Here is a 16,372-nt window from a genome sequence, read left to right as displayed (position 1 = left end):
GCTGGTGTTGTGGAGCCTGGTGCCTGAACTAACCCTGGGACTGTCTGTCTTTGAAAGATTTGTTGTGAGCACAAGAAATCTCCATCCCTTAAACCCGTTCAGTTTTGTTGTTGGGTTTTGTTGGTTGGTTTTTGCAGCCGAAGGCATTGTAACATATGCAGCTTAACAAGCCTGGATGCCAAATGGTCATCTCGTTACTACTGCGAGACCTAGATGACAACAGTGGAGGGCAGCAGATGTGGAAGAGTCACTCGACCCCTGCATCCAACTATGCCTGAAGTCCCTGTGCTCCCCCAGACTCCCCATGTACAGAGGTCTTTCAGTTCTCTTGGAGGATCTGTGGAGCATTTTGTGACCTATAACCACAACAGTCTTGGCTAATGGAATCTTTAGAAACTAAGGCTCAGAGAGATGGACGAAGCTGGCCAGCCACGGGAGGAAACACGCCTGTGTCTCAACACACAGCCGGCATGTTCCAGGACAGCTTCTCAGTCCCAGAGAGGACAGGAGCCGCCGGTGAGTGAGACCCACGGAGTGTGTTTATTCTGGCATTGATAGCAGCAGCGGTGGGGGGATCGGCCAGACACGGGGTGTGGCGAACACAAGGGGCGGACACAGGTGTGAGCGAGTGTCTGGGGGACACAGAGGACTGGTCTGTTGACATTCACACACGTACAAGGGTCAGGACACCAAGTCTTGGACAACAGTCAAGAGACAGAGACAGAGGGTTTGTGGGGCGGGGGTCCCCCAGACATGCACGGCCCCTTGCCTCGAGGGGGAGCCCCAGGAAAGAGAAGACAGACAGTGGAGGCTGAAAGCCCCCCACCCTGAAACAGGGAGCTGGGCCTGCCTCCCCGCCTCCCGCTCCAGGGGGAGGAAGGGCAAGCCCAGGGCTGCCCCGCACCAGCAGCTCGGACATTATGGCTTCGAGGAGATGAGTTCACAGTCCGGGCAGGAAGGGATGGGGGCCTGGTCCGATCCCGGGCCTAGGCCAGACCTGCACAACAGGGCAAGAGAGGGGAGGTCAGCAACCAGAGAGTAAGGTCATGACCTTTCCGGTCCCCATCAGTGGGGACAAGAAAGCCTGGGCCTTGGCCTCCCCTCTCTCAGACCCAGGGTCCAGGCCCAGCCCCGTCCCTCAGACCCAGGGGTCCAGGACCAGCCTCCTCTCTCAGACCCAGGGTCCAGCCCCAGCCTCCTCCCTCAGACCCAAGGGTCCAGGTCCAGCCTCCTCCCTCAGACCCAGGGGTCCAGGCCCAGCCTCCTCTCTCAGACCCAGGGTCCAGGCCCAGCCCCCTCCCTCAGGCCCAGGGGTCCAGGCCCAGCCTCCCCCCTCAGACCCAGGGTCCAGGCCCAGCCTCCTCCCTCAGACCCAGGAGCCCAGCCCCAGCCTCCTCCCTCAGACCCAAGGGTCCAGGCCCAGCCTCCTCTCTCAGACTGAGTTGGCTCCCCTCCCTGTTTGGGTTCCTTACCCCTCACTCTGAGTTCTCTTTCTCTGATAGTCCTTTGCTGCCTTTTGTGAAGCTGGTCAGAGTCTTTTCCTGAAGGGGAAATCCAGAACATTCAGCAGGGGACAGAGGCAAAATGACCACTAAGGATCAACAGGAGAGACAGCACTCCTGCCTGTGTGCTCTTTACACTCAGCTCCAGGGGACGGGGCAATCGGTATGACTATCTCCTTCTGTGGACAGGGAACCACGGCACAAAGAGGCCAGTGCCTGCAAGTGCAAGGGGAGATGAGGCCCGAGGGTGACTGGCCTCCGAGGAACTGAGGCTTTGTCCTGGGGGAACTGAGGAGCCAGAGAGGGCTGTAAGCAGGGGAGGAGCAGGGGCGGCTCTGGGGCCCCATAAAGCTCTGTGGGCTGAAAGTCAGGGGCAGAGTCAGGAGCCAGCACCGCCCGGCCTGGGCTGTGGCTCACTGAAAGCTTCCGGAGAAGTTTGTGGAATGAAGGAGCAAGTGAGTTAGAAGCCTGAAGGACTAAAGGAGTCGGGGGGCTCTGGTGGGACCTCCCTCCCACCAGAGTCAGAGTCTTCAAGACTTCGATCCAAGCTCTGTACCCAGAAAGGAAGTCCAGGCAGGACGGGACTCAGGCCAGGGGGAATTCACCCAAGTCCCCTGGGTGAGGCTGTGGCCCCACCCAGCCATCAAGCTGAGGAAGATATTAATGTGATATTCTTTAAAAGTCAAAACGAATGCAAAGATCCATGATGAACGAAATACCAAATTTTAAATGAGGATAGTGGTCCCATGCCATCAGATGGACTGACCGAGGATTTAGGGTCTGTTGACCCGTTTGGGCCAGTGTGCACCCCTACAGACGTGTTTTTTGTGGGGTGTGTGTGTGTGTGTGTGTGTGTGTGTTACTGAGTATGGAACCCAGGGCCTCACACACACTATGCAATCTACCCCTGAGCTATGTCCCCAGCCCGCGTGTTGTATCATTATTAGTATGTGCCAGGGATTGAACCCAGGGGTGCTTATCCACTCAGCCACATCCCCAGCCCTTTTTATTTTTTATTTTGGTCACCAAGTACTTAGGACCTCACTAAGTGGCTGCGGCTGCCTTTGAACTTGGGATCTTCCACCCTCAGCCTCCAGAGCCCTTGGGATTACAGTCATGGGCCACCTCACCCAGCTGCTGTGTTCCATTTTGACTTTATTATTTTCTTATTGATTATAAATGTCCTCACCCGGTACACCACATCCACTAATTTTCACAACCTGCTCCAAGATGCTTCATTTTATCACCCAGTTTCCCCCTTGATTAATATCTAGCACCCATGGGTAACAATATTAGCCCACCCTTGACTGAACCCTTAACTCACCGAATCCTTACATCTGTCCCTAAGGGTAGTTGCTATTAACAGCTCTATGTCCCAGCAGAGGAAACTCTGGCACAGAGAGGTAAACCGGCTTGCTCCGGGTGGCACAGCGGTCAGAGCAGGCGTTAGACCCTAGACCATCCGGCTCCTCCCTCCGGAGCCTGCCGGCCGCACTCACCTCCACCAGCTGATGCCAGTGCTCCACGGGCTTGCGGGGGTTCGCCAGCATCTCCGCCCAGTGCTCGCGGCCGTGGGGGTCGGCGGCCTCGGGGCCCACGCGGCACACTCCGATCACCTCGTTGTGCCCGATGCTGGGGTGCGGGTGGTGATTACCAGGGGAAGGGGGGGTCGGGCGCGCCACCCGCCCAGGCAGCGCCGCTCACCAGTCATAGTCCACCACGGCGATGCTGAGCCCCACGTTCTCCACGCTCTCGGGGGCCACGTCGAACACCAGCGCCTCGTTGTACGTGGGGTTCAAGGTGTTCTTTTTGATGGAGGTCTTCCGCTTCTTCAGACGCCGCCCCTCGCTAATCAGAGAGGCCTTCACATAGGGGTCTAGGGAGAGGGAAGGGTACAGGGCTCATGTCCAGGGGTCCAGGCCCAGCCTCCCCCCTCAGACCCAGGGTCCAGGCCCAGCCTCCCCCCTCAGACCCAGGGTCCAGGCCCAGCCTCCTCCCTCAGACCCAGGGTCCAGGCCCAGCCTCCCCCCTCAGACCCAGGGTCCAGGCCCAGCCTCCTCCCTCAGACCCAGGGTCCAGGCCCAGCCTCCCCCCTCAGACCCAGGGTGCAGCCCCAGCCCCCTCCCTCAGACCCAGGCCCCAGTCCTCCTCCCTTAGTCTAGTGGCCCCCTGGAACTCACCTGAGAAGCCGGTGAGGTCCATCGCTTTGAGGTTAGAGGCTTTGATGATGGTCACGGTGAGACGCCCGGCCGTGGGGAGGTAGCAGAGTGAGAAGTTGAGCTCCCCAAGATCTGCCTTTTCCTGCAGGTGGAAGGGGTTCAGTGATTCTGGGCCCATCTCGTCCTGGTTCCTCTCTCTCCTTCTGACACCTGGGCTCAGCCCATCCACTCAGCACCTGACTCTGGGCTAGGCTGACACAGTGCCCACCACTGTCAGAGCCTGTGTGTTCTGAAGTGAAGGTGGGAAGGAGGGGAGGAGGGGAGGGAGCCGGGAAGAGAGGACCCAGCGAGTAGTGGATGGGGCCAGGGGCGAGGATGCTGATGGAGACCACAGGTGGAGGCCCAGAGAAGGACAGAGACCCAGAGGAAGGGGGGGGCAGAGGCCCAGAGAGAGAGGGACAGAGACCCAGAGAGAGAGAGGGGACAGAGACCCAGAGAGGGGGACAGAGACCAAGAGAGAGAGAGGGACAGAGACCCAGAGAGAGAGAGGGGACAGAGACCCAGAGAGGGGGACAGAGACCAAGAGAGAGAGAGGCACAAAGACCCACAGAGAGGGGACAGAGACCCAGAGAGAGAGGGGGACAGAGACCCAGAGAGGGGGACAGAGACCAAGAGAGAGAGAGAGGGACAGAGACCCACAGAGAGGGGACAGAGACCCAGAGAGGGGGACAGAGACCAAGAGAGAGAGAGGGACAGAGACCCAGAGAGAGAGAGGGGACAGAGACCCAGAGAGGGGGACAGAGACCAAGAGAGAGAGAGGGACAGAGACCCACAGAGAGGGGACAGAGACCCAGAGAGAGAGGGGGACAGAGACCCAGAGAGGGGGACAGAGACCAAGAGAGAGAGAGAGGGACAGAGACCCACAGAGAGGGGACAGAGACCCAGAGAGAAAGAGGGGACAGAGACCCAGAGAGGGAGACAGAGACCAAGAGAGAGAGAGAGGGACAGAGACCCAGAGAGGGGGACAGAGACCCAGAGAGAGAGAGAGAGAGAGAGAGAGAGAGGGACAGAGACCCAGAGAGAGAGAGAGAGAGAGAGAGAGAGGGACAGAGACCCAGAGAGAGAGAGAGAGAGAGAGAGAGTGGGGACAGAGACCAAGAGAGAGAGAGGGACAGAGACCCACAGAGAGGGGACAGAGACCCAGAGAGAGAGAGGGGACAGAGACCCAGAGAGGGGGACAGAGACCAAGAGAGAGAGAGGGGACAGAGACCCAGAGAGAGAGAGAGGGACAGAGACCCAGAGAGAGAGGGACAGAGACCCAGAGAGAGAGAGAGAGAGAGAGAGGGACAGAGACCCAGAGAGAGAGAGAGAGAGAGAGAGAGGGGACAGAGACCCAGAGAGGGGGACAGAGACCAAGAGAGAGAGAGGGACAGAGACCCACAGAGAGGGGACAGAGACCCAGAGAGAGAGAGGGGACAGAGACCCAGAGAGGGGGACAGAGACCAAGAGAGAGAGAGGGACAGAGACCCAGAGAGAGAGGGACAGAGACCCAGAGAGAGAGAGAGAGAGAGAGAGAGAGAGAGGGACAGAGACCCAGAGAGAGAGAGAGAGAGAGAGAGAGAGGGGACAGAGACCCAGAGAGGGGGACAGAGACCAAGAGAGAGAGAGGGACAGAGACCCAGAGAGAGAGAGGGGACAGAGACCCAGAGAGAGAGGGGGACAGAGACCCAGAGAGAGAGGGGGACAGAGATCCAGAGAGAAAAGGGGACAGAGACCCACAGAGAGGGGACAGAGACCCAGAGGGAAGGGACAGAGACCCAGAGAGAGAGGGGGACAGAGACCCAGAGAGAGAGAGAGGGACAGAGACCCAGAGAGAGAGGGACAGAGACCCAGAGAGAGAGAGAGAGAGAGAGAGGGACAGAGATCCAGAGAGAGAGAGAGAGAGAGAGAGAGAGAGAGGGACAGAGATCCAGAGAGAGAGGAGGACAGAGACCCAGAGAGAGAGAGAGAGAGAGAGAGAGAGAGGGACAGAGACGAGGAGGGAGACAGAGACCCAGTGGGGGAGGGAGAGACAGGGCCGGGGTCCTGTGAGGGAGCAGAGACCACAGCAAGAGGGGGACTGGGTGGGGAGGGGCGTGGGAACCCTAGGGGTGCGAAGGGGAGGAGGGGGAGCAGCGAGTGGACCCCCAACGTGCAGAGAGAGACCGACATGGACAGACAGGATGAGAACTGGCAACAGACACAGAGCTAGTTCCAGAGAGGGCAGGGGACAGGAGGCAGACCTGGGGCCGGGGTCTAGGTCATCACCGACGGTGTTAGGGGCCAGTGTTTTGGGGACACAGAGGCGAATCATCTGCTCAGGGCAGTAGGAGGGGACCCTGGAGTTTGCAGGACAGGTGGCACCACTGAACCCCTTCCCCAGTCGCAGCGAGGCTTCAAGGGAGACAGACCCCCTGTCCCTGACACAGAGAAGGAGCAGTGGCCGGGGCTGGCCAGGAACCCCGCTGCGCTGGGCAGCCCTGCAGCCTGCCTGGGCCCTGCGTCCCACCCCTCCCCCACTCACCTCAGGCCCTTGCTCGGGCTGCTCCCTCGGCTCAGAATACCCTTCCCTCCCTGCCTCCTGTCACCTCCCCAGCCTTCAAGCCTCAGCTTCGGGGTCACCTCCTCCCACAAGCCCTGGGCAGATGCTCCTCCCAACACTGGCCCCTGACACCAGCTGTGTCAACCCAGACCTGAGCTCCCGAGGACAGGCTGGGGGAGGAGGGATGAGTGGATGAGCCGGGGGCAAATGGGAGGGGGCAGGCACAAGGGGACAAGGGAGAGGGCCTTGTGGGGCTGCTGAGACGGCATCAGAGAGCAGAGGTGTGACAGATGGGCGCACGGCAGGCAGGGTTCCTGGCACTAGGCCACTGAGGTCCAGAGGCTGGGCTTGCAGGACGGGGCACACGGCCAGGGAGAGCCCGTGGAGGCCTGTGGCAAGAGCCGTAGGCACCCAGTGTGCCACTGGACAGACAGGGAAACAGCCCTGTCCTGGTGTGCGAACAGGCCTTGCTGCCCCTCCGCGGCTCCCAGAGACAGAGAACCGGGAGGTGGGTTCCCTGGGAGCAGGCCTAGGGCTGACCCTGGGGTCACACAGATGAGCTGCCAGAGGGTGGGTTTGTAAGAAAGGAGGAGGGTGCCCTGGGAGAGAGCCTGTGGGCACCACCATCAGGGCCCTGGGAGGCATGGGGGACTGGGGATCCCAGCAGGCCTGAGGCCTGGGTGATCAGGCTATGGGGACTCAGGGGAGGGGGCAGGAAGAAACAGTGGGCAGAACAGGACGGGCGCGGGAGGGGGAGTTTGAAGGTCATGGGTTTGAAGAGTGGAGTAGCCCCGAGATCAGAGAGGCCTCGGCTTAAGGTCAGGAGGTGGGAGGTGAAGGAAGCTGGAGAGTCAGAAACCTGGGGTCAGAGGGCAGATGTCACAGGATTGCACCGTGACATAATGAGATGGGTGGGGAGGGGGCCCGAAGCCCGGGATCCGGGATCCAGGCCGATGCTAACGTCTGACAGAGTCGGGGTGGGGGATGAGAGGCCCATTGCTGTGTCACGACACATTAAAACAACCAAACAGCAGACCCCCAGGACAAGAAGTTAGGAAGTCCCAGGGCCAGTGTCTCAGGCTGGGGAGGGGGAGGTCAGCCGAGGGCCAGTGGGACGCAGGTGCTACTGACCGAGCCGCCCTCCACGATGTCCCTCCAGAGCGGGCGGTCGGGGGGCTGCTCGGCCAGCTCCAGGAGGTTGTCTAGCACCACCTGGCCGATGAGGTCATGCCGCGAGAAGCGGTCAAAGTCATAGACGCTGAAGTGCAGCTTACGCTGCGCCAGCTCGGCCAGGGGCACGGAGAACTGAAACGTCTCGTTGAAGACAGGGTTCAGGGTCTTCCTATGCACCTGGCAGTGGGCGAGAGAGGGAAGCAGACAACATGCCCCCAGCCCCTTCCCAGGACCCAGGGGTCCAGCCCCAGCCTCCTCCCTCAGACCCAGGGTCCAGGCCCAGCCTCCTCCCTCAGACCCAGGGTCCAGGCCCAGACTCCTCCCTCAGACCCAGGGTCCAGGCCCAGACTCCTCCCTCAGACCCAGGGTCCAGCCCCAGCCTCCTCCCTCAGACCCAGGGGTCCAGGCCCAGCCTCCTCCCTCAGACCCGGGGGTCCAGGCCCGGTCTCCTCCCTCAGACCCAGGGTCCAGGCCCAGCCTCCTCCCTCAGACCCGGGGGTCCAGGCCCAGCCTCCTCCCTCAGACCCAAGGGTCCAGCTCCAGCCTCCTCCTTCAGACCCGGGGGTCCAGGCCCGGCCTCCTCCTCAGACCCAGGGTCCAGGCCCAGGCCTCCTCCTCAGACCCAGGGTCCAGCCCCAGCCTCCTCCCTCGGACCCAGGATCCAGGCCCGGCCTCCTCCCTCGGACCCAGGGTCCAGCCCCAGCCTCCTCCCTCAGACCCAGGGGTGCAAGCTCTTAGGTCCCTGCTCTTCGGAACCCTGAACTGCAGCCCGCGGCTTCAGACCTTGGTCTGGAACTTCTTCTTGCGGTCTGGCAGCAGGTAGATCTTCACATAGGGATCCGAGAACCCATTGGAGTCCTTTGCGGGGAGGTCCAAGGCCTGCAGGATCCGTACCACCAGCTGGTCGGAGCCATAGAGGTACCGCAGGGCAAAGCTGATGCGGCCACAGGGCGCCCCTGCCTCGCCAGAGCCCCCGCCACCCCGCCGGCCACCTGGTCCCGTGCCCTGGTACAGCTCCGGCTTAATCTGCCCAATGAGTTTGGCTTTTTCCTCTCCACCGGGGAGGGGCAGGGGCAGGGCAGGTGGCCGCTCCTCGCTGCTCGGGTCAGGTTGGGTGGTCAGAGTCTGCTGGGTGAGGGGCCGGGGCAGGGCTGGGTACCTGTGGGCAGGCGAGACCAAGGTGGGGGTCCAGGCCCAGCCTCCTCCCTCAGACCCAGGCTCCTCCCTCAGACCCAGGGGTCCAGGCCCAGCCTCCTCCCTCAGACCCAGGGGTCCAGGTCAGACCCAGTGGCTCTGATCTTTGGCTGCATCTGACCACCTGGGGACTCCTCCCTGCCTCCCCTCAGCTCCCAGAGAGGTGGCTGTGAACCCTTCCTGTGCCCACTCCGTGATCTTGACGCCTCACTGAGCCTATTTCTTCATCTGTATCTGGGGGGAATTAGCCCCATTTCTAGGCCAGCTCCTAGACCTGTGAATCAGCTTTCAGAAGCCTCCTCTGGACTTCAAACTGGTGACTCAGAATAACTTCTTGGGCCCCTGGGGTCTCCCATAGCCCAGACCCTCTGAATCTTCTTCTCCCCAACCTTCCTCTCTATTGCCACGGCCCTTTCCTAACCAAGGCCTGTCCTTTTCGGTCGGGACTCCCAGCCTCCAGTCTCCCTCCTGTCCACTCCTTGTGGCCCCAGAGGGGTCCTTCTACACCCAGAGCTGACCCTGCTCCTCCCCTGCTCACAGCCCTCCAATGCTCCCCAGGGCCCACAGACAAAGCCCCGGCCCCCCTAGCTGGCACTTGAGGCCCTGTGTGGTCTGGTGTCTGCAGCCACATCTTCCAACGTCCCTCTCCCACCCAGTGACTCCTGGCTGTTCCCCCAGTGACTTCCAGCTCCCCTCTCGCCTTTGTGCGGGCAGCTCCCTTTTCCCAGAATGTACAGCCATACCCCTGCCCCCTGCCTGACTCAGCAGAGGCACCTCCGCCTCCAGGAAGCCCCTGGTCTCCTTCCAGCCTGGGAACAGGGTCTCCTCGGGACCTTCAGGGGTGCTCCAGGGCAGTCAGGCTGAGCTCATGCCAGGTGCTCAATGTCCACATGCAGAAAGAGCTACCCTGGAATGGGCTCCAGGTCCCCAGGGCTAATCCCAGCTTAAAGAGGAATAATTGCCTGTGCCTTGGGGATCCAATTCCCATTCTCCTCCACTTTCCTGACCCTATATTCTTGTCCCCAGCCCTCTCCAGCCTCTGAACCCAAGAATCCAAGTCCCCAAGTCTCCAGGCCCCTCTCCTTCAGGTCAGAGGAAAAAAGGCCCCTCTAGCCCCATCCTCCCTTAGATCCGGAGTCTGGGGCCTCCGCCTCTTCATTCCTGGGATCCGGAGTCCAGACCACAATCTTCCTGACCCAGAACTCAGAAAAGTCACAGATGGGAAAGAGACACAGAGGAGCAGAAGTTCAGAGTAGACCCCAGTCCAGCAGTCACTCTCACCTGGTGCTGGGCGCTAGGCTTGTGACCTGCTGATGCGACTGGGCACTGGGCAAGCTTCCACCACTGGGGGGCAACAGGAGCAACCCAGATCCTGCCCCGCCCTCGGAGGGCAGCTCAGGAGATGTCTGGCTTGGTTTGACCCCAGCAGCTACCACAGCCGCTGCTGCCGCCTCTGGATATGAGTCCATGTCCAAGTAAGAGGGTTCTGGGGGGTCGGAGCCCCCCAAGCTGCCCGGCTCCAGCAGCTCGGCGAAGGGCGGATGGTGGGCCGTGTGGGCATGGTGATGTGGGCCACCGAGCAGAGGATGGCCACCCAGGCCAGCCCCCAGGTGGTGCCCGCCACCACCCACCAGGCCCGCCAGCCCAACCCCAGGGCCTAGGTCTTTCCGCAGGGGGCCGCCGCCCACTGCCGAGCCTCCCTTGTCCCGCCAGGGCACCCAGCACAACTTCCAGGACACGAAGAGAGAGACACCCAGGAGGACAATGCCACAGAATGTGACGATGACCGACAGCAGGCTCACAGAAATGTCTGGAAAGAGTGAGGACAGAGGTCAGGGGTCATGGTGGGTCAGAGTGCATCCTCCCGCTGGGTCCCCAAGGAGCTAACTCTCGACCCTCGGTATTTGGCATGCATCGTCCCCAGCACTTCTCATGCAGGCAATTTAAACTCCCCAGCCCTGGAGGGAACTATTCCACGGACCGTTCTAAAGAGGTTGAGAGTTTGCATTAGGTTGTGGAGGACAGAGCTGAGGTCTGGCCCCAGCTGTCTGCCTCCACATTTTACTCTCTTGATCAGAGCCCCGTCTGACTTCCGATAAGAAAACACAACACCTGGGACAAGATCAAGGCCCCTCCCAAACACTCAGAGATGGTCCAGGAAAAGTGGGAATGCATGGCAGTGTCAGGAGGGTCAGGACTGAAATCACAGTTTGCCCTGTGGCCTTGGGAACCTGTCTGAACCACTCTGAGCCTTACATTCTCCATTTGCCCGATGGGAAAGATCATCCTGCTTTTTGGTTTGAAGAAATGCAGAGGTAAATGTGGAATATCCTAAGGTAAATGTGGCTCACAGGTAGCCACATACTAGACACCTCAGTGCCCCAGATGAAGCTGGCAATATGATTATTCCCATTTTACACAAAAGGTAACTGAAGTTATTAGAATCACCTGCCCAAAGTCCCTCAGCAGGTAGATGGTAGAGTCACAGTTTGAGCCTGGGATGCCTGGCTGTAGAACCCATGGTCCTCACCACTGTGCTATCTTACCTCAATCATGCTTAATAAATGTTAGTTCCAGTGTGACTTCATATTGGAATAATTAGTCCTATTGCTTTTATGAAGTGACCCAGCACCATAACACCAGCTTCCAAATGCCTGTGACATGCTGCTCTGCCTCAGAGAAACCCAGGCAACAGCCTGTTTTCTTGCAACCAAAAATTTGTGGCTTGCTCAGTGATTGGTACCAGGAGTGGGGTTTTCTGGAAATGTGCACTTGTTCTGGGACTGGCTCCTGGGGGTCAGCGAGGTAGAAGACAGGTGAGCCCTGCCTGTGTAGGTGGCAGATTACGGTGGGGAAGTAGGTGGCTAAGTCATTACCAGCAAGGACAGCTGAGTGTTCAGGGGACAGACAGAGGGAACAGACACCTCCTGGTCCTGTACTGCTCAGTGAAGCTACAGCAGTGTGTGGCACTAATCCTTGACCCTGTGTAACCTAGGGATCACTTGTCCCATCTTACACATAGAAAACCGAGGCTCTGAGAGAGAGAGACCATGACCCTGCAGGGCCGTGACCAACCACTGGCAGAGGAATCCTAAATTTCCCCTGCCTCCTCCCTTGAGGTATCCTTTCTAAGTGACCCAAACTTACTGCAAGTTCTGGGGACCGTTAGAAACCAGAGGCAAGGACTTTAAAAGCCTCCTGAATGCGGGTCGAGCGGAGGCCGGGGGTCCTTCTGGAGGAAGACTGAATAGCCTTCACTGTCCAAGTCAGACCGTGAGCGCTCCAAGGCTGACGGTCCCTCATCCCCACGTGAGGCCCGGGAGCCGCCAGGTCTGGGGAGGTGTGTGACTCCACAGCAAAGGAGTCACGCCTGCCCGCAGAGAAGGCTGGCCCTTGACCAGCTCCTGGGAGGGAAACTGCCAGGACAGACAGACAAGGGCTCTAAGCCCATGTGGTCCCTGCCTGATAGGGAGTGGCTTATTTCACCGGGACCTGGGACCATACGACAGCTTTGCTCAGTTCCGAGTTCTTCTAGTAAATCCTTGAACCTGAGGGGTCCCTGGGATCCCAAGGACTAGACTCTCCAGGATCAAATTCTGGCCCCACTACTCACCTAAGACTCTGAGCAAGCGACGGCCACTCTCTGGCCCTGGTTCCTCATCAGTGGCCCCTGGCTGTCCTACACACAGGAGGCCCAGCCCTGCCCCGGTGCTTGGCCAGAGGCTGTGGTGGCATGCGTGACATTTCCTGGTTTCAGAACCCTGCTGCTTCCTAGCTCTCTGACATCAGGCAAGTCACCTCACCCTCTGAGCCTCAGTTTTCCCTGTAGAAAACCAGGATATATGTACCATGGAGGACCACTGTGCACGGTCAATGATGAGGACCTCGCCTGGTCCCCGATCCACAGCGGGTGCTCAATAAGTAAATCCCAGGATTGGCTGAAGGCTCACTGTGTGTCCAGTGTTCTAAGTGCTTCCCATGGGTTGCATCATTTGAGTCTCTCATCTGCCCTATGAAGTAGTCACTTTTATCATCCCCATTTTCCGGATGAGAAGGCTGAGGTACAGAAGAAGAGCCGCTTTCCTAAGGCCATCCAGTTACCAGGCAGGGAGGTGGGATTTGGACACACACAAGTCAGACAGCCTGACTCAAACCTGAGCTTGGAACCACTGTGTGAGATGCACCAAGGGCCACAGCTATGGGGAGGCCACAGAGCAAAATGCAAAAGGTCAGAGGTCAAGTGGTTCCGCAGTCAAGTGACTAACCACACAGCTCCTTCTCCTTAGGTGAGAGGTTTGGGGAATGGGGTAGCAGCAGGCAGGAGGGGTTCAAGGTGCTAAGTGCGACTGTTCCCAAAGGGAACGGGAAGCTGAGCAGCCTGCTCTGAATTCCTGGAAGTCTTGGCTGTTGTGGAGGCGGGCGGCCAGCCAAGACAGCTGGGGTGCTGACCTGCATCTGGACCCCGGGGGTAGCCTCGGATTCGCAGCTCATTGAACTCCTGGCACCTGTCATTGGTGTCGGCGTCTCGGACCCGTGCACAGAGGTCTGAGACCAGGATGAGAGCCCGCCGGCAGAGGTCATCCTCATAGTCTCCAGACATGGTGCCCGTCTGGTCCTGTGATTGGGAGGGGGGTGGGGAGAAGGGGTGGGCAGCGGGCAGAGAGCAGGAGCAGGTGAATCAGGGACCAAGATCAGAGGAAGAAGGACAAGAACACAAACATGAGGGAGAGATGGACAAGGAAAGAAAATTAGGAGCAGATAGACAAGAGGACAGAAGTCAGGGGTGGACAGACAAGAAGATAGAGACATGGGTTGGACACACTAAGGAGACAGAGAGAGGAGGACAGGGACAAGTGGACCTGGAGGGGCAGACTGGGAAGGTCAGCAAAGGGGCAGAGTCAGGATGCACAAATAAAGGGATGGGCAGACAAGGAGACAGAGATTAGGGCTGCACATAGGAAGGGACAGAGATTAGGGACGGACCCCTGAGGAGACGGCCATTCATCATTCATTCATTCTTCCAACACATCTTCAGCAAGCACCAACTACACACCAGGCTCTGTGCTGGCTGCTGAAGATCCAGCAGAGAACAAAGTACGGGGCCCCTCAGTGTCACAATCCAAAGACAGGCGACGAAGAGCAAACAAGTAAACAAACCAATACCAACAAGAAGACACGCTCCGCTTCAAAAGAAACAGCTGGAGGACGGGCCACAAAGGAACCAGGAAGGGGACAGTTAGGGAGGGCTCTCTGGCACTTGAAGGACAAGATGGAGCCAGCCATGAGTAGTGGGCAATGAGGCTAGAGCAGGGCAAAGCATTTTGGGCAGCAGGAACAGCAGGAGCAAGGGCTTCAGGTTGGAAAGTGCTTAGAGGGTCAGAGGAAGGAGAAGGAACCAGACTGGGGCGGGCAGTTAGAGGACCAGGAAAACAGAGGAGAAGAGGTGATAGGTGTGGTGAATTATGGGGAGGGATGGGGATGCAGAGACGGGAACCAAGTTGAGGGAAGGGAGAGATGATGGGAGGAGAGACAGAGATAATGGAGAGGGCAACCTGGAGACCAGAGGAGAAGGAGAGAGGTACAGACAGATGGAGGGGAAGTCAAGAATTGCGACTTGGGCTGGACAGAGACAAAAAAATGAGCTGGTATGTATTCATGGGAGGTGAAAAATGGACAGAGGGGCAGCAATGAGGGGCAGGTGGCAGTGTGAGCAGAAATAGCTTCCAAAGAGAAACAGCAGGAGAAGAGGATAAAGGGATGCAGAAACAAAGCCCAGACAGACAGATAATGGCTTGAGCTCAAGACAGACACAAGGGTAGAGAGGAGAGCTGGGCAGACAGAGTGGGTCCAGAAGGGAAGGTTGCCTGGGGACATAAATGAGAGGGGGCCAGGAGAGAGAGGTGAATGTGGGAGGGGGGAGAATTAGTGACACATGGTTTGGAGCCAGACATCAGAGATGGGTTGGAAGGGGGATGCCGAAGGAAATTAGGGAGGATCAGATCCGGGCTCACAGATGGGCAGGTGTCATGGGGGTGCTGCAAAAGCCCAGGACTCCAAAAGAGGCATGGTCAGACTCACCTGCGCTTATCCCTGCCTTGTCCTGGGTGGCAGCCGAGGCGGCGGCGGGCGGCAGCCCATGGGGGTTGTAGGGCGGACAAGGGGCTGCAGACCCGTCCCCACGCGCGCCAGGTGGTGAGGGGATGACTGATCTAGGGGCCGAGGCCGAAGGAGGGGGAAAGCTCAGCCAAAGCCATACATCTTGCCCTATTGGAACCAGTCGCCCGACCCCAGTCGACCCCGGGGGTCCCGCTGCCCCCTCCCACCTCCGGGCCCCGCGCCGGTAAAAGCTCGGAGACTACAACTCCCGACAGGCCTCGCGCTCGCGCTGCAGAGGCTTTCTAGACCGGGCGCTGCAAAGGCTGCTGGGAGTTGAAGTTCTGAATGCCTCTCTGGGCTGCAGAGAGGACACGGTTTTTTTTTTTTTTTTTTTGGAGGTATGGGTGGTGAGGGGGGGGTTAAGATGCCAGGGTCCCAAGACACTGTAGGGGAGCGGAACGATGTCCAGGACCTTGAAAGACCGCGGGGACCTAAGTCCTTAGGGGCCAGGGAATGGGTAAACGATCCCCGCGCGTCGGGGATCGGTGGGCCAGGGGTGGGGTATACCCAGGTGTTTTGGGATCCCCTTTCCAGGGCCACGTGCCCCTCCCCCGGAGCGGCCAGCGAGCGCTGCAGACTCCCACTGCCCGGCCCGAGGGCCACGGGCCCCGGCACCGACCCCCGCCCCACGCGCTGGGGCCGCCCCCCGGCTCGGGCTGGGGCGGGGGCTGTGGCAGGGGAGGGGGAGGAGCGGACTCACCGGAGCCGCCGCCGCCGCCGCCGCAGCCCCGCGCGCCCGCCGCGGTGCCCGCCCGGCTCCTCCTCCGCCCCTGTCGCAGGCCCGCAGCTCCTCCCCCTGCACCCCCTCCTTCTCCCCTCCCTACCCGCCGCCCGAAAGCCAAAATCGCGAGGCTGCAGCGAGGAAGGAGGGAGGCTTCCCGGCACGGAGGCATCAGAGACCCAGTGCGCCTCCACCTCAGAGGTCTGGGATCAGGACCCCTGTCCCCCCTGGCACCAGGGCTCTGCGGCTCTCAGACCTAGAAACCCCGGACCCTGGTGCCTCCCCTGAGCCGCTCTGAGGGCTGGCAGCAGGAGGAGGCCTCACAGGCGGAGGCAGAGCTGGAGGCTCCGAAGGGGCCGCTCCTTGCTCTATGATCCTGGCTCCTCGCCCCGTTCTCACCAGCAGATTGTAAACAATCCACTTATTTCCTAAGGGATGCAGAGTTTGAAAAACCAGTCAGAATAGATAAAACTCTAGCACCAAGTCGGTGCTTTAATGAATACTTCTTAAAAGCAGCAAGTAGCAGTTTCTGGTATATTAATAGCAGTTAATGATAATTGCCTCTTCCTATGATAAAGTGGCAATGTGCTGAGTGCTTTGAAAGCATTTTCTCGTTTAATCTTCACTTTGGTGCTGAGATGGGTGCAATTATGTTATTCCCATTTCACAGAGGAGACAAACAAGACCCATGGAGGTTAATTCCCTTGATGAAGTCCAGATCTACCTAGCCACCGTCCCAGCCCAGAAAGGTGGCTTTGGAAGGCCCCCAATGTCACTTGGTGCCTACCCCCAACCAGGGACACCCAAATAAATACAACCTTTAAGGAAAAGATTTCTTGCTTCTGCAAATGCAACTGTAACACAGGTCTTCTAGACTCCCCCCTAA

The 16,372-nt window shown here is 59.2% G+C and overlaps 1 protein-coding gene across 2 annotated transcripts; it reads right to left on the bottom strand.

Annotated features, from left to right (window-relative positions):
* Positions 1–534: 534 nt before the first annotated feature.
* Syt3 (synaptotagmin 3) lies at positions 535–15,528 on the bottom strand. Of its 2 annotated transcripts, none has more exons than XM_076837800.2 (11): positions 15,466–15,528; positions 14,688–14,818; positions 13,059–13,481; positions 9,891–10,419; positions 8,199–8,574; positions 7,374–7,592; positions 3,683–3,803; positions 3,207–3,378; positions 3,002–3,134; positions 1,473–1,541; positions 535–997 (listed from the first exon to the last, which is right to left on the bottom strand). In XM_076837800.2, exons 3-10 carry the CDS (start codon positions 13,207–13,209, stop codon positions 1,476–1,478), a joined length of 1,767 nt encoding a protein of 588 aa, XP_076693915.1. In that variant the 5' UTR covers positions 13,210–13,481; positions 14,688–14,818; positions 15,466–15,528; the 3' UTR covers positions 535–997; positions 1,473–1,475. The 2 variants fall into 2 exon arrangements, with proteins under 2 accessions (XP_076693915.1, XP_076693913.1); XM_076837798.2 differs by having other exon boundaries at positions 13,059–13,224.
* Positions 15,529–16,372: the final 844 nt, after the last annotated feature.

The sequence above is a fragment of the Callospermophilus lateralis genome, chromosome 18, assembly GCF_048772815.1.
Source record: "Callospermophilus lateralis isolate mCalLat2 chromosome 18, mCalLat2.hap1, whole genome shotgun sequence".
Classification (NCBI taxonomy): Eukaryota; Metazoa; Chordata; class Mammalia; order Rodentia; family Sciuridae; genus Callospermophilus; species Callospermophilus lateralis.
The sequence above is the reverse complement of the archived record's forward strand: the minus strand, read 5'-3'. Positions and strand labels throughout refer to the sequence as shown.